This window comes from Phyllobates terribilis, unplaced genomic scaffold, assembly GCF_046119375.1.
Source record: "Phyllobates terribilis strain yellow unplaced genomic scaffold, ASM4611937v1 Scaffold_12__6_contigs__length_324123572, whole genome shotgun sequence".
NCBI lineage: Eukaryota > Metazoa > Chordata > Amphibia > Anura > Dendrobatidae > Phyllobates > Phyllobates terribilis.
This window is the reverse complement of record NW_027362772.1, coordinates 252080462-252107267: the sequence shown is the minus strand read 5'-3', so window position 1 is coordinate 252107267 and position 26806 is coordinate 252080462. Positions and strand designations below refer to the sequence as shown.

General features: G+C 42.5%; 1 protein-coding gene across 2 annotated transcripts in view; it reads right to left on the bottom strand.

Moving 5' to 3' along the window:
• The window catches only part of LOC141172526 (uncharacterized), a 120180-nt gene extending 106277 nt beyond the window's left edge, over positions 1-13903 (bottom strand). The window contains exon 1 of one of the 2 annotated variants that reach the window (XM_073656837.1): positions 13286-13903. In XM_073656837.1, the coding sequence (XP_073512938.1) occupies positions 13286-13472 (187 nt within the window). In that variant the 5' untranslated portion in view covers positions 13473-13903. The remainder of the gene's footprint in view (positions 1-13285) is intronic. The other variant, XM_073656836.1, reaches the window with a different exon arrangement.
• Positions 13904-26806: the final 12903 nt, after the last annotated feature.

The window sequence follows — 26806 nt, the reverse complement described above, 5'->3', positions numbered from 1 at the left end:
TATTTCTAAGCCTAAAAGGAAAAGTCGTGGAGTTATGGAAACATGGGATGGATAGACATGTAGCTGATCTCCAAATGCTGAAAAAATGGAAACAACACATCTCGATTCATTCAGTATCTAGTATGCGAGTGTTCTGTTGCGCTGAATGCACTTGGGCACAAAAATCATCAAGATCCGCTGCTGGCAGCTCCTTTGTAATCACCGACCAAGGACATCCCAGACGTGCTCGATGGAAGACAAGTCCGGAGACGCTGCAGCCATGGGAGCACATTTAGGCCACGCAGGTTGCTCACAGTAAGTAGCACGAGTCCACTTCATGCAGTAAAGAAATGTATGAAATTGTGAATTCTAAAAGGGATACTCCAGCATGTCCAGTCTAAAGAGGTAGTCTAACAAGTATTGACTATTAATTCCATTTTGGTGGTGATCCAACCTTGAGTATTTTGGAATTTTTTCTACACAGCCGCACTCCCAACTAGGCACTGTGTGTTAAATGAGCACTCCCCCATTAGGAAAATAGAGCAATTATGCAATCCCTACACAATGTTAGAGGGGCGCTGAAGAGGTGAAGAATTGAAAGGACCACCGCAGCTTAAATTGCATGAAGAAATGTTCTTTACATTCAGAAACTCGATTTGAAGATATTCATAAACAATTACGACCCCTCTATATTTACCAAAGACGTAACAAACCCCCTTCTCATGTGACCAAATATCGTGAGCAGGGTTGCCAACAGCCCAGAAATATTGATTTTTTGATAAGGTGTCCAGAAAAAAAATTAAAAATCCTTATCATGAGAATACCGTAGAGGCAAAGAAAGGGTTAAACAGAAGCCACAACCGAATCCAAGAAACGATTACTTAAAAGGCAGAAGGATCCGACACGTCTCACGCAGAAAATGGAAAAAAAAGCAATAATTTACAGCACACAAATACCCATGCAATTACACAGAGGCGACAGAAGACATGCCAACAAGACACCAGCGAGACGAGCCAAGATGGGAAAGGTCATGTCCTCCTTCATCCAGCCCACAGCTCGGTGAAGCGGCCAGAGAACAGGAACTGGGGACCATCGTCCATCATGTCAGAGCCTTATACACATAGAAGCAAAAAAAAAAAAAAAAAAAAGCAGTGTGTGAACAAGTCCTTAAAAGTCAAATGATGCAACATTTTTTAATGAAACCCAAATGCAAAAATTATTTTTAGCCCAAAATACAAGGATTTAGTTATTTAAAAAAAATCTAATAAAATGCCCCGAGGGTGAAAAACACCTTAAATCATGAGACAAATTTCCACCTTTGGACAAGACCGGCAGCACGAAAGTCGATTTCCTTTGCATTGAAGTTTCTTTCAGAAAAATGACATCCCCCAAACCTTCCTAATTTCCCTTTAAAACACAGACGAGTCTCCTTCCGGCCTCGAGGGTATCAAACGACTCTTAGAATTTTGTATTCCCGGATCGTACTCGCTCCGAGATGTAAAATTTCCCCTATTGAAACATTCATGTCGACGACTGATTCTGGCTGTGGTGGAGCCGCTGTTTATTGAGCAGCAAAAAGAACGGACCCTTGTCCGGACCCCCCCTAAAAATGCATCCTGCATACAACCCATCATGTAGCTTTCATCAATGTGCGGAGATCAGTATTCCGGCCATGATGCACAGCAATGTGCAGGACAGTGCAGCAATTATAAAACCTGGCGGCAGAGCCGAAGACGAGCGTCGGGGTGTACGGGCATCAGACAAATGTATCAAATTCTCACACCACAATGTATCATTTTAATCTGTCCCCTCATTCCCAATTTATTAAATTGTATACATGCTACAAGAGGCAAATGATCTCTATTGTGGTACTATGTCAGAAGACATTTCTGCTCAATACTTAAAGATGAAATATCTGAAATTGATATTAAAGATGATCTGGAAAATTTCTTGACTATTGCTGTAAATATTTGAATGACCCATAAAAAAAATACATCAGGAGCATCTTTACTTAGAACTCTGCGTTTAGTCCCTCTGTTATTCTTCCTGGAAATGTAAAGGCAAGTTGACATCAGGGGTCTTCCATTCCCCTTGTCGATGGGATGTGACCACAGAAAGTCTGAAACTTGTCAGGATTTACCAGTGATACTTCCTGTTCACAAAAAAAAATAGTAACACCCAATTGTCAATCTTCTCATACTTTTTTTTTTCCCCAGGAGGAATAACAGAGGAGTGGGACAATACAAACGTCTAACAGAAAGATGTTCCAGCATTGTATTTTTGTGGGGAACACAAATAATTACTAAAACAGATCTGTATAATAATCTTTTTACACCTAGGAATGCAATGGTGACAAGGGAGCATCTTCTAAGTCTAGAGGGAAGAACATTTAATAATAATCATAATAATAGATTCTTTACAGTAAGAGCAGTGAGCCTATGGATTCTTTACTGTAAGAGCAGTGAGCCTATGGATTATTTACTGTAAGAGCAGTGAGCCTATGGATTATTTACTGTGAGAATCATGTATTTATGGATTCTTTACTGTACGAGAAGTGAGATTATGGATTCTATACTGTACGAGCAGTGAACCTTTTTAAGTTGACAAGCGGTGAGGCTATGGATTCTTTACCGTAAGAGCAGTGAGCCTATGGTTTATTTACCTGACAAGGAGTGAGACTTTGGATTCTTTACTGTAAGAGCTGTGAGAATATAGATTATTTACTGTACGAGAAGTGAGATTATGTATTCTATACTGTACGAGCAGTGAGACTATAGATTATTTACTGTAAGAGCTTTGAGATACTGAATTCTTTACTGTACGAGAAATGAGTCTATGAATTCTTTACTGCGCAATAAATGAAAATATGGATACTTTACTGTACGAGCAGTGAGCCTATGGATACTTTACTGTACGAGCAGTGAGCCTATGGATACTTTACTGTACGAGCAGTGAGCCTATGGATTCTTTACTATAGGAGCAGTGAGACTATGGATTCTTTACTGTAAGAGAAGTGAGATTATGTATTCTATACTGTATGAGCAGTGAGACTATGGATTCTTTATTATAGGAGCAGTGAGACTATAGATTCTTTACTGTAAGAGAAGTGAGAATATGGATTCTTTACTGTAAGAGCAGTGAGACTTTGAAACTTTGGGCCACATGATTTTGTAATGGTTGATTCACTACAAAAGTTCAAGGATGGCCTGGATGCCTTACTTGATAAATATATTACAGGTTATGGGCACTAGATTCTATGATGGGACGTTGATCCAAGGAACTAGTATGATTGTTGTATGTGGAGTCGGGAAGGAATTTTTCCCTTAATATGGAGTTATTAGTGTCTGCCTCATGGGGTTTTGCCTTCCTCTGGATCAACACGTTGGCCTACAGGATGAACTCAATGGACTGTGTCTACCTTCAACCTTAAAACTAGGAAACTAGAAGATCACGAGGGTTCATGCCTCTTTCAGTGACTGCAGTCTTATTTGGAGGCTTCCTCCATGCTTATTTTGATCAGCACAATACACACTTCCTGGAGCAGAAATGAACACATGACAGCCCACAAGTATCCCGGGATGTAACAATACAAACTTCTATTCATATTAGGGAGGCAGCCATAAAACAGAAGATTGTATGTAGTATCTTTTAATGAATTTCCTGCGAGAAAATAAGACCTTTCTCCGAGAGCAGACGTTTTATGCTCCAGTCACCGTGACCTCTCCGAGGACGCCGGCGAGCAATGGAGGAGCAGGTGGATCTGATCCACGCAGTTTGTAAATTAATATAATTCTATGTGTCTCCTCCAGTCCAAGGACATCGAAGTGCAAAGATCAGCAGAGGTGTAAGGAACATCTTACATAAATCCTGTAAGGCAGCAGTATGAACGAGGCCACCAAGATAAAAGAAAGAACTCTTCAATGCCTAAAGCCAAATTTCTCGTGTGACTTCTGTACCGAGACTTGACTCAACTCGAACCTTAAAGGGGTATTCCCATCTCCAAGATCCTATCCCAATATGTAATAGGTGTAATAATAATAATATTAGCAAATACCTTCAATTAGAAATGTAATATAGTTTTTCTGATTCGCTATGTCTCTTTCCTCATGTGCAGGAATTGTAGGACCTTAGGTATCCATGGTTACGACCACTAGCAGCTAGCTAACTAACTGTCACTATATCAGTGAATGTAACCATGGATACCTAAGGTCCTGCAATGCCTGCACATGAGGTAAGAGAGATAGCGAATCAGAAAAACTATACTACATTTCTAATAGTAGGTATTTGCTAATATTTTTATTACACCTACTACATATTGGGATAGGAGAAACCAAGAGAAACAACGAGTAAATATGGCATAAAAATATAATTTTTTATTTAATACAAATATAACATTTTCAAGTATTCAATCAGAAAGTTTTTATCATAAAAGAAAAAGGTGCAATGTGCTGGGAAGGAAAGCTGCAGCGCTCTAACACAAGTCTCCCTATAGCGTTTACCACATCACAGCTGAGAGGTGCAAGACCAGTTGGAAACCCTAGTTCAAGTCATGAAAATAGTACACATAATTTGGTTCCAAGGTCATGATGCAGCGTATGAGTCAGACAGACAGTGCTTACGTATGAGTCAGACTAGCAATGCTTACCGCTGGGTGTGATGGGAGATAGTGCGGAGGGCAGCAGCAAGGTGGTGTCCCGGCAAAAGAATGCCCCGATGCGCGTTTCGCCGCTATAACCGCTGGCTTTTTCAAGAGACGTGCTCAGAACTGTGTAGCAGGACCTTAAATACACTCACCCACAAATCACATGACAGAATTAAGGTCAGGTGACTGGAAGGTCCTTCACATTAAGTGCTCCATGGCGCATGCATATGGCCCCCCAGAGTCCTGCGGCACGGGCACTGGCTGTCAAGCGACAGCACGCACCCAGGAGCGCGAAGGCGCACATGCTGGGAGCGCGCGGCCGAGAGGAGACAGCCAAGCCCAGGCCAGGTAACTGGGGAACCACGGCGCATGCGCACCACACAGTGTGATGTAAGGTGCATCAAAATGCCACAGGGAAAAACAGACATATGGTAAAGGGATCTTGGAGATGGGAACACTCCTTTAATGTCTTGACTTTATTCCATATCTGCATCCACCTAAAACTTCCTATATGTACTTTATTCTTTTGACCTTCAGCTGTCACCATCTTGGGACAGGCGTCACATCAATCGCATCCAACCTCACCTTGAGGTCCAAGAGGCGACCATTGATGGGTCACGTAGGTCCCTGCAGATCCTGATCCATCAGAAAGAGAAAAAAAACACAAGGGTGTATATATTGGAGAATCTCTCATGCGATTCCTTTCGCACAGGACCAATGTCATTATCAAATATGGTGGGAATTGACCCAAGGACCATGGAAAGGAAAACTCCAGATTCTCCGGTCCAAGGAGTAAAAGTTACTGTTGAAACCAAACCAACACACCCAGTAATTCTTTGTCCCGTTTTCCTAAAATTGGCCGCTGGAGAAAAGTCTGAACCTCATAATACATATTAAACAATCAGCTGTCCTGCCAATATTGTAGGATTCTGCCGAGTCCCGACATTCATCCATTGTCCACAGGCACCTTCAAAATCTGATGCAAACTCCTTGTGTTGATGCCGATGTTGCAGCAAATACAAATTAATAATAATTTACAACTATTTAGAGGACGTCTCGTGCTGCTAAGTTTAATTAGACACATTTTTACAGCAGGATCAGGGATTTGACACTGAACAACAAGCCAAGAGGAACTATTCAATAATATTAATTAAAATGTTGCTAGGCTCAAAGGAAACGAGGCGGGTGCGAGGACGAGCGTGTATTCCAGACTTCTTTTGTATTAATTCAATATTGCGCACAAAAATAAATGAATAAAACAACTCTTCTTCCTACAGCACAAAGCACCAAAACTTCATGCATCCATTATAGGAATCAATAAGCGCCACAATGCCCATGTCACCGGCTTCCCATAATGGTATACGTTATGGAATATGTCCAAAAATGGAGAAGGGAACATCGCCTTATATAAACAATGTGCAGTAAACTCCATCCAGTGCAAAACATTTGTTGCCAAAAAAGCATTCTCCACATCTAGAGTATGAATTGTTGGAACATGTTCCTACGTTTGTGAGCTGGGAGTCTTTCACAACCTTAAAAAAAAAAAAAAATGTAAATCCTGGTGTACTACGAAGCTGAACAAACAGTACTAGCAGACAATACCCTGCGCTAATCTCCGCCACAGCCTTTGTAACCGTTCTTTCATGCCCCAAGCCTATAGCAATCTGGCAGCCACTCAACTGTGCACCGGCGTCCTGTGTGGGTGGGAGCAGAGCACGAACTCCCCACACGTGCCCAATGACCCAACCGCCAGAGAAGCACAGGGCCCTCCCTACTGATAGATTTAGATCAACTTTGTGCTGAAGTAAAAAAATGAAGATCGGGAGAAAGAACTGATCGCCACTGATAATACGCAATAATTACAGAAATCAGTGTGAGAAATCTGAATTTAAGATTATGATAATTTGTGATACATTTATTGATGATGCACTTCTATTTTCAAACTTTGGAAACTTTATAGTGAGATTAAAAGTTTGCATTGGTGATACACTGTGAGCTGTGACCTGCAGAAACACTTGAGTGACCATATATTTCAGCCTCCTAATGTTACACACCAGTCCCGGGTCTGGGCTCTGCTCCCTTCACCCTGATCCGCTAAACTTTCTTGTGCTCCACGTCAGGCTGTGCAAGTAGCCCTGCATGCTCCCATGTGATCATCTGCAGAGGCTTATATAATGCCCACCAAGAAACCCACCTATGTCTTGGTATTAAGTCTCTTAGTTTGTTGGTGCACTACGACCTGTTCGAGGTTTCCAGTACCTCTGCTGACTGTCTGCGGTCTCCAGGACGTCTACAGTCTGCCTGCAACTTCTAGTGCCTCTGATACCTATTTGTAGGTACGAATACCTCTGCTGCCTGTCTGCGGTCTCCAGGACATTTCCTGTCTACCTCCGGCTTCCAGGACCCCTGCTACCTGTCTGTGGTCTCCATGACGTCTCCTGTCTGCCTGCAGCTTCCAGAATCTTTGGTACCTATCTACGGTCACCAGGACGTCTCCTGTCAGCCTGCGGCTTCCAGTGCCTCTGCTACCTGTTCCTGGCCTTCCAGTACCTCTGCTACCTGTTCCTGGTCTTCCAGTAGGTCTCCTATCGGCCTGTGGCTTCCAATACCTCTGCTACCTGTTTCCCGTGTACTTAATCTGCCTGCTGCACCGATACCCGTGTGCCAACTGGACCTTGGGCTTCGATGATCCACCTCACCTAGTGTGCCTGACACCCAATAGATGTCATGGGAAAAGTATCGGACAGCATTCCTGTGTAACAAAGAAGGGAAGGCAGCTGTTGGCTAAATGAGTGTTCAGCCGGCAGCTATCCAAAATGTATGGGCACCTTTCAAAGTTATCTGAGGTCATTTAGTTTATCATTTTTGGACAGTTAATCAGATTTTTTAATTTACTCCCATGAAAATGTAGTCACTGTTCAGCCAGTTCCTCCTGGTTTATCCTCTCGGTTAAATAGAGCTGCATGACACCTCACTCACCATTATATATAAGTGGTTTATAGTCATTGTTGGTAAAAGAAATCAACTTCTCATGCACCTTCTGAAAACTGTCAGCATTCTGGAGCTTACAGAGACATAACTCTTATTGCAGAATAAGGTCATCGCTTTTATCCAAACCAGATTTTCTTGTGGCTTATGTTAGGTTCCACCATATATTACGCACACTGGCCATCTCCTTGGAGAAGACCACCCTCCCTTTAAGTCCACTTTATAATTACAATTATAGTCGTCCCACAGGCCATTATATCTTCCGGTATTGGCCTAATGGCTCCTTAAAGGGTTATTTCCAAAATTAAACAAATTATCCCCTATCCACAGAGTTGTAATATTATATATTACATCTCTTTACATGTGCTGACAATTGGTGGAGGTCCTCAAACCCTACCTATCGCTCAACCGCCCCACCCACCCCCCCACCCCAAAAAAACCAAAACTATAAGCTACGCAGCTCTATTGCAGGAGGGTACGCGATGCGCGTTGTATGGGGCTCAACTGAAAGTCAATGAGCCTTTGTACAGAGTGGAATATCGCTGTGTGCACGTTCATAGAGGAGCAGAACGCTTCGGCCTGAAGAGCTGCACAGCTCTGAACATTTTTTTTAAGTGATTGTTGGGGGGGGGGGGGTCTCAGGTCCTGGACCCTCACTGAACATGAGTATGTATAAAAGGAGGTATAATATATGTATGTAAAGACAAAAAAAAAGTTAACATGATAGGTATACTTTAACATATTAAAAAGAGGTTAACTGGTTTATTTCTAGACAAAACTGAGTTGGGAACAGTATCTACACCTCTGCGTTTTGCAGTAATGGTGTCATTTTTCTGACATATCTTGACCAATATATAAAATGTATCCAAAAACTTTTGCACAAATGTATCCAGTATTTGCTACAATGTATCATTCAGGCACAACCTGGTTGGCTGAAAAATGATTGCTACTATTGTATCCATTCTGCACAAACACGCAGCTGTGTGAAAACTTACTTAGGATGGTTTTTAATAACGGGATGTAAAGCGAAGCAGACTGGAGTATAAAGCGCCAAATTCCTGATGAGACGCTCCCCTCTCTGGGCTGTCCTCGTGCCACATAATGAAACCTAGTTGGATGGCGCAGATTTCCACTATAAGTGATAGTAAATCTGTCGGACAGCGTTTTTCCCTGCCTCCTCCTCCCATTTCCAAAAAGTCGCAAGAGTGTGATAAAAACTAAAAAAAATACATTGCACGTTTTAACGAAATGTGCCACTTTTTTTTTTCCTGCAATAAAACTGGAGTAAACAGCTTCATAAATCTCCCCAAAGATATGGTAAAAAGTTGCTGATTTCATTATACAATAATTAGGCCATATTTGCATAAAACAGAATAAAAAAAAAACATTGATGGTAAACTGTGACCTTGCTCTATGGATCTTAGTGTCAATGTTGCTGTGTACAAGCTGTATGAATCACACCCATGATCACTCTGACTACATTTTACGCACTCATTCTCCTCTCCACGACTCAAACACAGAAGGTCGAGGTGCAAATTACTACCAAATACATGCGCAGTCATAACAATAAAACCACCTACTTAGGTCCGTCTCTTGCCATGAAAACAGCTCTGACCCAAGAAGGCATGGACCACACCTGACCTCTGAAGGTGTCCTCTGGTACCAAGACATTAGGAATTGTCTTTAGATGTGTCATTTATTATATCGCTTTATTTATTTATGTTGTATTTTATTATTTATCTAATAATAATAATTTAATTATCAATGATCTATCTCTGTGATATACGCCCAGTTGATTAAAGGGAAAATTTGAGCCATTATTACTGGGGACATAATTTTGGAACGGAGGGGCACAGAAGAAAAAGAAAAACTGTTCCAGAATCAGTGGAGCGGCGGCAATTGGAGGAAGGACTCTGTTTAAATGAAAAAAAAATCTAGCGAAAGGTCCCCTTTAAGTTGAGTTGTAAAATTAAGCCTCCATGAATTGGAATGGTTCCTCCAGCACATCCCGCAGGATTGAGATTTGGGGATTTCAGAGGCCAAGTCAACACCTTTGTCATGTCCTTTATACCATTTCTGTACAATGTTGAGAGTGTGACAAGGGACTTATATTGCTGAAGGAATCCACTGCAATTAGGTAATATGATGCCACGAAGGTCTGTACTTGGCCAATTTTCTATCATAGAATATTTGGCAATTTGTGCTACATTTGCACTTCTGTGGGACAAAACCAGCGGGCTAGCCTTCACCTACACCAGGCGGGCTAGCCTTCACCTTCACCTAGTCTTGGTTCACTGGTTCTCTTTTCTTGGATTACCTTTGTTAGGTACAAGCCAATCTATATCAAAATGGCTCCACAAGATCGGTCTCGTGTAGTCTTTCTTCCCTATAAGTCTTAGAAGGCCCTAATAGGTTAGATTAAAATTGGATATGCAAATTTGTACGTAAACATACCCTTTAAGAATCCATCTGCCTAGGTCATCAACAAAGATGCACATTGTGACCAGAATATCACAGTACGTCCAAGCCTACATATACCGGATGCGCACACTGAAGGCCTCGCCGACCAAGCGGAATCATCCCAAGTCCTACTGAACCAGACATGTCCCATCCATACAACCCTACAAGACCATCTACAGACAACTCATTCCAGACTTGTCCACATCCCCCTGTACGATTTATATGTGGGTCCTTAGTAGAGAAAAAAAATGCATTAAAACCATTTCCTCAAGCTGTTCCATCGATCTATTAAATTATGTTCACGACTCCTGCCTATAACAATTAATGAGCCGCGAATACAAGTCAATAAATCCTCAGGAATAAACGCCTTTCCTGGAGAGTCTCGCTTGCGTTTCTATGGATTAATACCAAAAGTCGTGTTACCCACAGCAACCAGATGATTCAAAATGAAATACTTTTTCTCAAATATTTCCAAAAGTAGTAACAGAGGAATGCAGAATTCTTAAAAAAAAAATCTCCAGAATGGTTTGCTTTTCCACGGGAAATTCAAATATTGTCTAACACCTATGTCAGAAGAGCCAAAAATGTGAAGAAAAGATTCCAGACAGGGGAGGAGCAGAAAAGGCCACTTTCCTTTCCAGGGAAGTCCAGACTTATTGGGGTATGTGCACACTGTTGGTTTTTTTTTAGAAGTTTTTGTAACAGAAACTCTGAAAATATTCCTCAAAAACTTAGACTTTCTGTTGAGTTTCTGCTCTGAAAACTTTGCAAAAAGACTGAGTGTGTACATACCCTTAGGGGGAATGTCTCATAATTTAGGGTAAATAATTAGATACAAGTTTGTAGAAGAGAAATAAGACGGTTCAGTTTATTAAAGGGATTAAAAAAAATAGTAATGGTGCCATTCATGCAAATGACACTGCTGAATTCAGTGATTGGCTGCAGCATTCACAAGACCAAGGGACATGATAATGTTGCGGCTAAAGTTGCGCACATCACCGGAGCAGTGGAGCTGAAGTGGAGAGGGATTAGTACCATTTCTTTTTTTGTATGCAAACAATAGATAAATAAAAAATTTGCAAATATTCCCACACCCATTAGAATATTAAAAACGGATAGGTGCTGGCTGTGATTTTCACAAACTCATAGACCTAAATGGGCGATTTTGAATCTGTGACTCGGATCAAAAAAATGGATGTCTCCGGAATTTTTTTGGAAACACGTGGTCTGTAAAAAAATCATGGACATGTGAACGGTCCTACTGAATATAATTGTGCAAAATGAGGACCCAAAAGGGGCCCATATATTGTTCTTGCACAGGGGCCTCTTTTGTGCCTGCCAGTGCACCAATGTGATCACCGGCAGTGTATCCTGCCCTATACAGTTGAATAGGTAAAGCCGATTTATCCAGGCACACAAAGCGATGGCCAAGGAGACGTGGTACCACAGCCTGCCCCTAGCACCAGACAGTCATAAAGTATAAAGTCTCTGACAACCTTTCTGATCATCCATGTATCAAGCAGTGCGGACTTATAAAGGATAACCCCCAAATCCTGAGACCCTCCATGTAACACAAGTCATCTATGAGATGCCCTAAGAGGTACCAGTGTGTGCCAACCAGAGGCTGGAGCATGGCATAGGCCACGTATGTTAAAAACATCAGGTACCTTTAATTTATTTCTCATGTCCGGTGGGATGACTCTGCCTGGCAGAAACAATTCATAGATAGAATAAGGGGAGGCTATCTGACTGCATGGGTGCTAAAAGTGAGCGATGGCATGCACTAATTTAGCTTCGCTCTCATCCCATTTTGCACCTTAAACTTTGTCCAGTTGTTATCCGTTTGTAACGGAAAAAAAAAAAATTGGATCCGTTTTTTTTAACATTGAAGTCCATGGGAAATGGATCACAATGGATGGTCATTTGTTTTGTCACCTGTTAACAGATCCGTTTTCTTTTAGCACCGCGCATGCCCTGAACATTGGAGGTCTTCAGCGACACCTCTAATAAAAACGGCTTCAATACAAACAAAGCAAAAACTAATGCAGAGTGGAAACCACATTTTCTGTTTTCAAATGGATCCATTTAGAAATGGGCATTTTGCTTTCCATTTTGCACATGTTTTTGCTTCGTTTTTGTTGGATCTGTTTTTTATAAAGGTGTTTCTGAAGAACTCCAGTGCTCAGAAAAAAAAATGGATCTGTTAACGGATGATAAAATAAATGACCATCCAGTGTGATCCATTTTCCATAGACTTCAGTGTTAAAAAAAATAAAAAACGGATCCGATTACGCATTATTTTTGGATGGACTTGTGCAGACTACGTTTTTTTGGTCCAGTTGAAGCTTGAAAGAAGGAAAATGGAAGACATATTATGACACTTTCTTTCCCATTAAAATATTGACACCTGTACTGGGACGTTTCATTTCCATATTTATGATCCCGAAACGGAAATAACTAGTGGACACGTGAACAGAGCCTTAGTGGTCGCAGATGGTAACGTCTAATGGATGGTTGCATCCCAATGATGGAGCAGTACTGTTTGTATGTGCTTGAAGTAGTGTATAATAGTGGCTGTAACTCTTCCAACTATTGCAAAACTACGACTAAGGCCATGTTCACATGTTCAGTATTTGTAAGCCAAAACCAGTAGTGGAACAATCAGAAGAAAAGTATAATAGAAACACGTCACCACTTCTGTATTTATCACCCACTCCTGCTTTTGTCTTACAAATACGGATGTAAAATACTGACCAAATACTGAATGTGGCCTGAGGCTACCAGGACATGATGGTTGTAATTTCCCAACAGCTAAAAGGCGACAGGTTGGACGCCGCTGCACCGGCCATTTGCCATGGTATTACACTTGAGGGTCCTAAATAGTTTGGCATCTCCCCCATTCCGCGGTGTCGCTTTCCCTCGCTCTCATTCAGCTATTTATAAGAAGTCCAGACCTTGAAACAAATGCATGCTTAAAATAAGAGGGTGCCAAGTGTCCCTGCTGCCAGGACGCTCCCAGGATGTCTCACCCCCTTCCCTGAGAACTTTCATACTCCACACTTGGCAGGAGGCATACGAGGGGGTGGCATATGGTGGCACACTTTATCTGGGAAGTAGATTGCTTGCTAATTCAATTAAAAGCTTTGGAAACTACAAAACAGCAAAGCCCCCTCACTCCATCCCCTGCCAGGGAGCTGATGCCCAGCGCCTGCTTACCTTGCAGCTGGGCAGACAGGGTTTCTTGCTGCTGCTTGTATTTCACAGCCTGGGCTTCTGTGCTCCTGGCTTTATTCTGGATGTAGTTGTATAAGTAGACCCCACTGCCCAGCCCCATCAGTGCCAGCAGGCAGAAGCCAGTGTGGAGGAGACTCTTCTGCCTCCTGCTGCACACTCCAGTGCCCATGATCCAGGAACACAGGTCCTCCTAGACTGACTCTGGCATGGGCACCTTATGCAAAATGCAGGAGCCCCCCTTTTCTTCTTTCCTTTACCAATGTGTGTGGCTCTTCTTCAAGTCATCAGCAGGTCCCATTGCATCCTGATGTGTGCATTGTATCCGCAGAGTGCCAGCAGGTGCCAACTCCCCTAAATAATCAGCAGCAGAGACCCCCCTGCTCCTGGTAACTTCAGGATGGCTGCAGGGATTCCATGTTTCCTGTTCTGTGCCCAAAAATCACCACTCAGCTCCTGGCAAAAGCAGATCTAAGAATCCCAGGATCCTGATCTCTTGCAAACTTGCAACATTTTCAAAGAGGAAGCTGCACTCCCTGCAGAGAGTGACAGGGGAGGCGACCAATAGCACCGGCACAGAAGCCACTGCTTCTCCAGGGAAGGAGGGGGCTGCTCTCCTTAAAGGTCTATGCCTCACCTTACTACCAGGGCACTTAACCCTTTCGTGTTCCAAAGTCAGAGCGAGTTCTACAGTCACTGGCAGATGTAATGCAGCTATTCTCTCCAGCAGAGCATGTGTGACATCTGCAAACACAAGGAGCTACTATTTATCAGCAGAAGATAATATTTAGGAAACTAGGTAATACTCTGTAAATATTTACGCTTTGGAGTTTGCAAACAGGAATTGTGATACATTTGTATGGAAAGCATGCAGAAATTGGGAAACGTTTTCATTCCAAGGCTGTGTGCCCACGATGCGTTTTTTAAGCGTATCCGCAGTGGCAAAAACGCTGCAGAAACGCTTAAAAAACGCATGGTAGAAGGCCTGCCATGTTCCCCAATGATAATCCGCATGTGCTTTGCACATGCTGCAGATATTTCCGCTGCGGGTTTTCATTGCGGAAAAAAACGCAGCACTACCAATTATTTTGCGGAAGTACTGCGTTTTCGCCGCTATTGACTTGCATTAGACCGCATGGATTACGCATCACTATATGTAGATGCGCATTCCATGCGTTCCAATGTGCGCATGGTACCCAGGTCTAGAGGAGAGGAGACTCTCCTCCGGACCGAGGTACCATAGAAAACTAGAAAAAAAAAAGAATAAAATAAATATTATACTTACCTTCTGATGGCCCCCGGTGCGCTCCTCCTCGCATGCCGGCAGTTCTCGATGGACTGAAGGACCTGCGCTGACGTCATAGTCATGTGACAGGTCACGCAACGCTGACGTCGGCAGGTCCTTCAGTGCAGTCTACCGCTGCTGGCAAGGGAGAACGGAGGGAAGCAAGACTGCGGGGGCCATCAGAGGGTAAGTATATATTTATTTTTTTATTTTTTACCATTCTTTCGGTCACAGTATATAAATCCATGCCTTTTGCATGGATTTATATAGTGTGACCAAATTGACAAGCACTTTCCAAGTGATGCTAAAATCGCTTGGAAAGCGCTTGTCAACCCGCATGCGGAAATGCAAGTGAAGAACGCTTCACATCCGCATGTCCCTGACAGGAAAAACGCATGTACAATCCGCATGTACAATCCGCATGTACAATCCGCATGTACAATCCACATGCGTTTTTTTCGGCCAGGGAGATGCAGAAACGCTCAGGAAAAATCCTGAGCATTTCTGCATCGTGGGCACATAGCCTCAGGCTATGTTCACACATCATGGTTTTTTTTTTTGCATCACAAATCTGCAGCAAAGCCTGATATTCAAGGGCATTTTGTTCAGGATTTTTCTTGCAATTTTGGTGCTTTTTTTGGTGCGTTTTTTCAGCATTTTTTTCACTGTCATTCTGTCTCTTTTTATGCATGTGCATAAAATTCTGTGAAAAAAAAGAACCTCATTCTATTTTGCCATCAAAAACGCTGATATAAATTTTGATGCGTTTTTGATGCGTTTTTTTTCACCACCCATTACTTCCTATGGGTGAAAAAACGCTGAAAGAAGTGACATGCTCTATTTTCCAAAAACCCAACCAAGGCACAAAATACTGAGCAAAAAAAAATCCCATGATGTATGAGCAGAGAATTCTGGAATATGATAGACTTTGCTGGTACTGCAAAACGCAGCTGAAAATTTGCATAACAAACTGCATCAAAAAACACTGAAAAAAAACGCATGATGTGTGAACAGTGCCTTAGGGCTCGCTCACATCGGCATATACAGTACAGACCAAAAGTTTGTCCAAACTTTTGGTCTGCACTGTACATCGGACGAGTGCTATCCAATGTTTTATCAGAGTTTAAGAGGTATCCAATTATCTGGATCAACCAAGCGCATACTTATGGAAATAATGACAAAGAAGAAGAGATAAAAGTATGCAGATGCAATGGGATCACCTTATAAAGATAATTTTATTCAATATAAATAAGTAACAAAAAAACTGATGGAACAATACACAGGATAATTTTTAAAACAAAAAGGCAAAAAATGCCCAAACATATAAACAAAGGTGGAAGACTATGACAAGGCAAACACCTATCCTCATTTTCCAATAGAGTTTTTAATAACATGCAACGTATTAATAAACCACACTGCTAAGTATATGCCAATGTGCAAAGATAACGTATATGGCCATATGCAAAAGATGGTATAATATAGGTAATGTCCATTGTAAGGCTAAATAGAGACAAAGTCAAATGGACAAATTGTCCAAACAGTTACAACATAATGAAACCTAGTATTACAAATGAAGGCCAAAAAATGAGCCTTTATCAGATAGCACTCGGACCAGTGCTATTCTGGGGAGATGCTGACCAGCGGTTTTTTTGTCCTATACCAATTCGGCATGCTGCGATTTTCAGTGCAAATCGGATGGCACATACCCATTTAAGTCTAAGGGTGCGTGGGGATCACTCTAGACTGCACTCGGATATCATCCGATGTCCGCTGACTCACAGAATGGAGAAGATGGAGAAATATTGTTCTCCAGCTTTTCCTCACCTGTGCAACAATTCTTTAATCCAAAAAAATCGGATCGCACTGTGCTGACACTCAGATCAGAGTTTAATCTGAGTGTCATTTACATAATAGATCTGATTCTCTCAGAAGAGAGAATCTACGCTCGTGTGACTGTAGCCTCAATGTAATAAAAGGGGGTTAAAAAAAGTAAAAATAAATGTAAAAATGCCATTAGCAAATAGGAAATATAACAATGTTTTGCCCGTAGCAATTTTGTGTTCTTCCTACGATTGGCCTATGGGCTCATTCACACAACCGTATTTTCGGTGAAAAAAAGCAGACAGCACTCATACCAATGTTATTCAATGAGTGATTTTGTTTTCACTGACTGAATCTGCGTGGGTAAAAAAATCGCCGCGTGCGCTAGTTTCTTCCGGAAATCGGATGAGACTCGACCATTCAAGTCTATGGGTGCATGAAAAAAAAATCAAATCCATCAGAAGCACAGTATAAACATCCGATATTTACAGATACATTACAATTCTGTAACATAGGAAACTGTAAATGGTCGTGTAAATGATTAATAGCTGCTGCTGTAAAATACAGATTGCACACAGATGACAGGTGAGAAAAAAAATCGTCCCACTTTTCTAGATGAAAATAATTTTTTTTATACGTTCGCGTGACCCTACTCTATGGAGGAGTGGAATGAAACATCATGTACACAAGCCATTTACTATCAGCGCAGAATATTGCACGAGAATCCATTGTGATTGTAAAGTATGTAGGGTCCATACATGGGTCATTACTGTACTGGCTCCATATGTCTAAAAGTTAATGGGGTCATTACAACCCATAGGGTACCACAACAAGCAGGTCGCAAAAAATCGGAACCAGTTAGATTTATGGCTACTTGCTTGTCACTATCGTGTTATTCTTGAGAATAAACCCCATTCATTCACAGTATAGGCCAATCTTTGTCTGTGCAACCTGTGTCACTGCCAAATTTGTCATCTAGCCCCAGCTTTAAATCTGAGGATGAAAGTTCAGATCATTTTTATTGAAATAATAATTATTATTATTATTATTATTATTTCACAGCTCACAGTCAATTATACTTTTCATATTTTGGAAACCGCCTTCTGGGAGACTTATTAATCCGAGCTGGCCCCTTTTTTGCAGACCGCACCTACAGTATGTAAAATCCCCTTCTTTATCCATAAAATAAAAGTAACAGTAAAAAACAAAACAGCATAATTAAGGGCACATTAGCCTTTCTGCAAACATAGTAGGTGTTGCCTGCAGCCCTATGTTACACAACAGATAAAACTCCTTCACAATAATCTTGCAGTGTAAATGGATCTTAAGGCTCTGAGTAAATGTACACGCAGTCCTACGTAACACCACATATAAAACAGTGATAACTCGGAGTACAGATAATGTAATAGATATTTCCTGCAGTCCTATGTAACAACAAAAATAACACAGTGATAGCATTCTGAGTACAGATAATGTAGTAGATGTTTATTGCAGTCCTATGTAAGGGCAAATATAAAACAGTGATATTTAAGTACGGATAATGTATTATATGTCACCTGCAGTCCTATTTAACACCACAGAACAGAAATCACCCAGAGATAGCTGCCTGAGTACAGGGGCGCGTCTTTACCCGTAGCACTGCTGGGGACTCTCTTGCGGGGCTCTGGGCTTCTTCCATATCTTTGGCCTGTGGTGAGTCTATATTCATCCATATTATAGGGACCACTTACCTGACTCACACTCCTTGAGTTAGTACTAGGATACTTTTTTGTATTAGGATCTGGTCTCGTTGCATGAGGCTTTGGCCTCTTTGTACATTTCATTGTATCAACTTTGATTGCCACTGTACATGATTTTGCTCTATGTTATATGTACTCACCGCTGACTCTCTAACTATATGGACTAATTGACCATTCTATACCGCCCATCCCCCCAGGGTACCCCCCATCTTTGAGCACCTTGCACCTTACCCCCTTCTGCTATTTTAAACATTTTTTCAATATAAATCTTGAATGATGTATTTAAATAAAATTGTACTAATTGTTTGCCACTATACTCAAGTGTCCTCCTGTTTTTGTATGCATTTATTTGAGTAGGCATTTTGGACGTGGTGCCTGTCATTTGGTCTTGGCACCATGTTCTGTTCAATATGTTATACTTGGCCTGTGTTTTACTCATCTGAGTACAGATAATGTATGAATAACACCATCATAATGTTACTAAACAAAGCCTAGTATAGGAAGACCAATATTACTAATATTTACCGCTATATAAGGAACAAATAATACCGTCACGCCATGACTGCTACCATTACCACAATACTAATAATGAGCAAAAACCACCGTACTAAGACCAATATTACCACCAGACAGTGGCCCTATAGCGGTGGACACATGTTCTATAATGCGCTCTGAAGACTTTAAATGCGTATGATGTACGGATAAATGTAGTGACTCAGCAGTGGCGTCTTTCTCATCATAGTCGTTCATTTGCCTTTTTCTTGTCCACCTGCTCCAGACCTCCATGACAACTTCTTCCATCCATGTCTCTTCTCTGCAGAATATAACCCACAGACCTCTTTGGCTCATTGCTTTTATAGCTCTCTACTCACTTTTCTTCATACCTCTAAACTAACCACAAAGTGCTATAACTACTCATGGTGCCATAGACTGTCCCCTCTCTGCCCTGCACAGTAGTAGTACTCTCCTTTTGTGCCCCACACAGTAATAATGTCTCCTCTTTGTCTCCACATGATAATTGTGCCCCCTATTAATCAGCACAGTAATACTGACCCTTTGTGCCTCCACAGTAATACAAGCCCAATTACATCTCCACATGGTAATAGTGGCCCTTTTGCACCTCTACAGTGCTGGACATAAGTATTGGCACCCCTACAATTCTGTCTGATAATACTCAGTTTCTTCCTGAAAATGATTGCAATCACAAATTCTTTGGAATTATTCTATTCATTTAATTTGTCTTCAATGAAAAAAATACAAAAAGAATTGTCCTAAAGCCAAATTGGATATAATTCCACACCAAACCTAAAAAAGGGGGTGGACAAAAGTATTGGCACCCTTTGAAAAATCATGTGATGCTTCTATAATTCGTATAATTAACAGCACCTGTAACTTACCTGTGGCACCTAACAGGTGTTGGCAATAACTAAATCACACTTGCAGCCAGTTAACATGGATTAAAGTTGACTCAACCTCTGTCCTGTGTCCTTGTGTGTACCACATTGAGCATGGAGAAAAGAAAGAAGACCAAAGAACTGTCTGAGGACTTGAGAAACCAAATTGTGAGGAAGCATGAGCAATCTCAACGCTACAAGTCCATCTCCAAAGACCTGAAAGTTCCTGTGTCTTCCGTGCGCAGTGTCATCAAGAAGTTTAAAGCCCATGGCACTGTGGCTAACCTCCCTAGATGTGGACGGAAAAGAAAAATTGACGAGAGATTTCAACGCAAGATTGTGCGGATGGTGGATAAAGAACCTCGACTAACATCCAAACAAGTTCTAGCTGCCCTGCAGTCCGACGGTACAACAGTGTCAACCCGTACTATCCGTCGACATCTGAATGAAAAGGGACTGTATGGTAGGATACCCAGGAAGACCCCACTTCTTACCCCGAGACATAAAAAAGCCAGGCTGGAGTTTGCCAAAACTTACCTGAGAAAGCCTAAAACGTTTTGGAAGAATGTTCTCTGGTCAGATGAGACAAAAGTAGAGCTTTTTGGGAAAAAGCATCAACATAGAGTGTACAGGAAAAAAAAAGAGGCATTCAAAGAAAAGAACACGGTTCCTACAGTCAAACATGGCGGAGGTTCCCTGATGTTTTGGGGTTACTTTGCTGCCTCTGGCACTGGACTGCATGGCTTTATGAAGTCTGAAGACTACCAACAAATTTTGCAGCATAATGTAGGGCCCAGTGTGAGAAAGCTGGGTCTCCCTCAGAGGTCATGGGTCTTCCAGCAGGACAATGACCCAAAACACACTTCCAAAAGCACAATAAAATGGTTTTAGAGAAAGCACTGGAGACTTCTAAGGTGGCCAGCAATGAGTCCAGACCTAAATCCCATAGAACACCTGTGGAGAGATCTCAAAATGGCAGTTTGGAGAAGGCACCCTTCAAATATCAGGGACCTGGAGCAGTTTGCCAAAGAAAAATGGTCTACAATTCCAGCAGAGCATTGTAAGAAACTCATTGATGGTTACCGGAAGCGGTTGTTCGCAGTTATTTTGGCTAAAGGTTGTGCAACCAAGTATTAGGCTGAGGGTGCCAATACTTTTGTCGGGCCCATTTTTGGAGTTTTGTGTGAAATGATCAATGATTTGATTTTTGCTTCATTCTGTTTTGTGTTTTTTCCTTGCAAGCAAATTAAATGAAGAGAATAAGACCAAAGAATTTGTGATTGCAATCATTTTCAGGAAGAAACTGAGTATTATCTGACAGAATTGCAGGGGTGCCAATACTTTTGGCCAGCACTGTATATCAGAATAGTGCCACACAGTAATAGTACTACTCTGTCTTCTTACCATAATTGTGTCCTTCTGGGTCTTTCCACAATAATAGTGCCTCCTGTTTACCCATACAGTAATAGTGCCCCTTTCTGCCTCCATATGGTAATTGTGCCCCCCAATGAATCCATACAGTAATAGTGTCCCTCTGTGTCTCTGCACAGCAATAGTGCCCCCTTTTTGCCTCCACATGGTAATTGTGCCCACCAATGAATCTACATAGTAATAGTGTCCCTCTTTGTCACCCACAGTAAGTGTCCTGTTTGTGTCTCCACATGTTCATTGTGCCTCCCAATGAATCGACATACACCGCGTGCAGAATTATTAGGCAAATGCGTATTTTGATCACTTTGATACTTTTTATATACGGTATGTTGTCCTACTCCAAGCTGCATAGGCTTGAGAGCCAACTACCAATTAAGTAAATCTGGTGATGTGCATCTCTGTAATGAGGAGGGGTGTTGACTAATGACATCAACACCCTATATAAGGTGTGCTTAATTATTAGGCAACTTCCTTTGCTTTGGCAAAATGGGTCAGAAGAGAGATTTGACGGGCTCTGAAAAGTCCAAAATTGTGAGATGTCTTGCGGAGGGATGCAGCAGTATTGAAATTTCCAAACTTTTGAAGAGTGATCACTGAACAATCAAGCGTTTCATGGTAAATAGCCAACAGGGTCGCAAGAAGCCTTTTTGCCGAAAAAGGCGCAAAATAACTGCCCATGAATTGAGGAAAATCAAGCGTGAAGCTGCCAAGATGCCATTCGCCACCAGTTTTGCCATATTTCAGAGCTGCAACGTTACTGGAGTATCAAAAAGCACAAGGTGTGCGATACACAGGGACATGGCCAAGGTAAGGAAGGCTGGAAAACGACCACCTTTGAAAAAGAGACATAAGATAAAACGTCAAGAATGGGCCAAGAAATATCTTAAGACTGATTTTTCAAAGGTTTTATGGACTGATGAAATGAGAGACACTCTTGATGGGCCAGATAGATGGGCCAGAGGCTGGATCAGTAAAGGGCAGAGAGCTCCACTCCGACTCAGACGCCAGCAAGGTGGAGGTGGGGTACTGGTATGGGCTGGTATCATCAAAGATGAACTTGTGGAACCTTTTCGGGTTGAGGATGGAGTGAAGCTCAACTCCCAGACCTACTGCCAGTTTATGGAAGACAACTTCTTCAAGCTGTGGTACAGGAAGAAGTTGGTATCGTTCAAGAAAAACATGATTTTCAAGCAGGACAATGCTCCATCACATGCATCCAACTACTCCACAGTGTGGCTGGCCAGTAAAGGTCTAAAAGAAGAAAAAATAATGACATGGCCCCCTTGTTCACCTGATCTGAACCCCATAGAGAACCTGTGGTCCATTATAAAATGTATAAAATGTGAGATCTATAGGGAGGGAAAACAGTACACCTCTCGGAACAGTGTCTGGGAGGCTGTGGTGGCTGCTGCACGCAATGTTGATCGAAAACAGATCAAGCAACTGACAGAATCTATGGATGGAAGGCTGTTGAGTGTCATCATAAAAAAAGGTGGCTATATTGATCACTATTTTTTTGTTTTTTGTTTTTGCATGTCAGAAATGTTTATTTCTAAATTTTGTGCACTGATATTGGTTTACCTTGTGAAAATAAACAAGTGAGATGGGATTATATTTGGTTTTTATTAAGTTGCCTAATAATTCTGCACAGTAATAGTTACCTGCACAAACAGATATCCTCCTAAGATAGCCAAATCTAAAAAAAAAACACTCCAACTTCCAAAAATATTAAGTTTGGATATTTATGAGTCTTTTCGGTTGATTGAGAACATAGTTGTTGATCAATAATAAAAATAATCCTCTAAAATACAACTTGCCTAATAATTCTGCACACAGTGTAGTAATAGTGCCCCTCTGTGTCTCCACACAGTACTACTGGTACCCATTTCTTTCCCATACTCCGGTCCTATGACAAGCAGCAGCGTCCTCAGTCTTCCTCCTCCCTGTAGTGACGCGCCCAGGGGATGGGGAACGACTCGGCGCCCGGGCCTTGTTGTGGCCTGATCTTGGGTGATGTCACGGTGGTCGGCTACCCTGGGGTCACTCTTAAAAAGAAGGGGGGAAGTTGTATGGGATAGGGATGTTCGTGACGCCACCCGTGGTGTCTGGTGAGGATCACCAGCGCTGCGACAGTCCTCTGAGGCCGGTGTTTAGGCAGCTTCGTTGGTGCGACTCCCCACAGGTGGAGCTTGGCCTCAGGGCAGTGTAGTTGAAGGATGCAGGACAGAGGAGACCCAGCCAGGTCAGAGGAAGAATAGGCACACGCACAACAGTTCACTTCGGTACCTTTACTGGTGGTGTTTCAGGCACGAACCAGGGCACTTGAGGATGAAGGGTGCATATCAGGACTCACCCCAGTGAGCGGGTATTGGGCCTCCTGTTCCTTGCCTTCCTTGGATGAGTTTCTGGCCTGCCTGGAGCTAGGCCTAACTCGGACTCTGTATTACACCTGCTGACCGGGTGGTAGGGCCTTCTGTTGGAGTTCACACTCCCTGGTCTCTGGGGCCTCCGTGACTCCTGACCCTGGTATAACAGTCCGCTTCTGGTGAACCTGGGATGTATAGTTCTCCAGGGGTTCCGGTTATTCCTGCTGGGGATATAGGCCCCCCGTAGGCGCGGACCCGGTGTCCGGTAAATGGTTTTGGGGTAAGCTGGTTAAGCTCCTCTGCCCCCTATGTTGCTTGCTTACTCACTCGCCTTCAGCCACACTCGGGCCCTCACTAGGCCTCACACGGGCAGTAGGCCTCGCTACTCTTCGCCGCTCTCTGAGCGTCGGCACGCTCCTGGCTCACTAATCTGAGCTCACTGAGTCTGAACCCTCTCTAGAGGAACTGACTGAGCTCCACTGCAGACTGACCTCTCTCAGGCTCATCTTCTGCAGGAACTGGAACCAACTCTGTCCTCTGAGGAAACTGTTCTCTAGAATGCCTGCCTAACTCCACCCTCCAGTAAATATATCCATATCTGGGCTCCCTCTGGTGGTCTGAGGTGGTAGGGTGGAGGTGTGTGAATGCTATGAGGGCCTCTTGTGGAGAAGTCCATCCATGCACCCCTCTGGGATCTGTGGCACCAATGCGCAGCAGGGTGCCACAGTAGTCTGCGGCCCCATGCAAACGGTTTAACCTGCTGCCCAATACAAGCGCTTTAGTGTGCGGTCTGATGCAAGCACAAGCTCTGTACCTCAGGTAGGCCACAAGTTGTATGAGGTGCCTGTGGAGCCAGGAGCTGTTGACTCTTATCTCTGCCATAGTTTAATCTGTAGCCGAGTTTGGAGGACACTAATACAGGTTAAAACTCTCCGTTATTCAGAAGTTTTGCCAACTCCTTCTTGGTGGTCCAGGAGGTCTCTTCTATTATCAGGTGTCTCCCACATACAGTAGTAGTGAGTTATCTTCAGTATAGTGAGCTACTGACATACACTACCGTTCAAAAGTTTGGGGTCATTTAGAAATGTCATTATTTTTGAAAGAAAAGCACATTTTTTTTCAATGAAGCTAACATTAAATGTATCAGAAATACACTCTCGACATTGTTAATGTGGTAAATGACTATTCTAGCTGCAAACGTCTTGTTTTTATAGCAATATCTACATAGGTGTATAGAGGCCCATTTCCAACAATCACTACTCCAGTGTTTTAATGGTACATTGTGTTTGCTAACTGTGTAAGAAGGCTAATGGATGTTTAGAAAACCCTAAAAAACCCTTGCAGAAGTATGTTAGCCCAGCTAAAAACAGTTTGGCTGATTTGACAAGCTATAAAATTGACCTTCCTTTGAACTAGTTGAGAATCTGGAGCATTACATTTGTTTGTTCTATGAAACTCTCAAAATGGCCAGAAAAAGAGAACTTTCATGTGAAACTCAACAGTCTATTCTTGTTTTTAGAAATGAAGGCTATTCCATGCGAGAAGTTGCCAAGAAACTGAAGATTTCCTACAGCGGTGTGTACTACTCCCTTCAGAGGAGGGCACAAACAAGCTCTAACCAGAACAGAAAGAGAAGTGGGAGGCCCCGCTGCACAACTGAGCAACAAGACAAGCACATTAGAGTCTCTAGTTTGAGAAATCGACGCCTCACAGCTCCTCAACTGGCACCTTCATTAAATAGTACACGCAAAATGCAAGTGTCAACGTCTACAGTGAAGAGGCGACTCCGGTATGCTGGCCTTCAGGGCAAAGTGGCAAAGAAGAAGCCATATCTGAGACTGGCTAATAAAAAGAAAAGATTAATATGGACAAAAGAACACAGACATTGGATAGAGGTAGATTGGAAAAAAGTTTTATGGACAGACGAATCAAAGTTTGAGGTGTTTGGATCACACAGAAGAACATTTGTGAGACGCAGAACAACTAAAAATATGCTGGAAGAGAGCCTGACGCCATCTGTCAAGCATGGTGGAGGTAATGTGATGGTCTGGGGTTGCTTTGGTGCTGGTAAAGTGGAAGATTTGTACAAGGTAAATGGGATTTGGAATAAGGAAGGCTATCACTCCATTTTGCAACACCTTGCCATACCCTGTGGACAGCGCTTGATTGGAGCCAATTTCATCCTACAACAGGACAATGACCCAAAGCACACCTCCAAATTCTGCATAAACTATTTAGGGAAGAAGCAGGCAGCTGGTATTCTATCTGTAATGGAGTGGCCAGAGCAGTCACCAGATCTCAACCCCATTGAGCTGTTGTAGGAGCAGCTTGACCGTATGGTACGCAAAAAGTGCCCATCAAGCCAATCCAACTTGTGGGAGGGTCTTCAGGAAGCATGGGGTGACATTTCTCAAGATTACCTCAGCAAATTAACAGCTAGAATGCCAAAGATCTGCAATGCTGGAATTGCTGCAAAGGGAGCATTCTGTGACGAAAGCAAAGTTTAACTCCTTTACGACCAAGGGCGTATTAGTACGTATCTGTGCCCTGGGCCTTATGGACCTGATACGTAATAGTACGCCCTGGCGATTTCGCCCGCACACAGGCTGTGCGGGCGCGATCGCCGCCGGGTGTCAGCTGATTGTCACAGCTGACACCCAGGGCTATGTGCAGGGAGCGGTCCCGCACCGATCCCAGCACATTAACCCCCGCAATGCTGTGATCGAAGTCGATCGCAGTCGATCGCAGCATTGCGGTGGCAAGGGGAGATGATCGCCGATACTCACCTCCTCTTCCGGCCTCCAGCGATGTCTGCCGCGGCTTCCAGGATGTTGCCATGACGACCCGATGTCGTCATGACAACATCCGGGTCACCAGACAGCAGGAAGATTTTTTTGGACATGCGCAGTGCATCTCCAAACAATCTTCTCCCTGTCCAGCGCTGACAGCCTGCATGGCACAGGGATGGTGCTGCATTCCTGTGCCATGCAGGCGATAAGAAAAAAAAAGTGAAAGTCCCATAGTGGGACAAAGTAATAAAGTATAAAAACTATCAGAAAGTGAAAAAAAAAAAAAAAAAAAATTGCAAAAATATTTAAAAAAAAATAAAAAATATAATCCACCAAAAATAAAAATATAATGTACCCATCAATAAATATTATTATAAAAAATAAACAAAAAAAACAATAAAAGTACACATATTTGGTATCGCCGCGTGCGGAACAACCTGACCTATTAAACTGTCCCACTAGTTAACCCCTCCAGTGAACACGGTAAAAAATAAAAATAAAAAACGAAGCAAAAAACAATGCTTTATCACCATACCGCCAAACAAAAAATGGAATAACACGCGATCAAAAAGACAAATATAAATAAAAATGGTACAGCTGAAAACGGCATCTCGTCCCGCAAAAAACAAGCCACCACACAGCTCCATCAGCCGAAAAATAAAATAGTTATAGCTCTCAGAA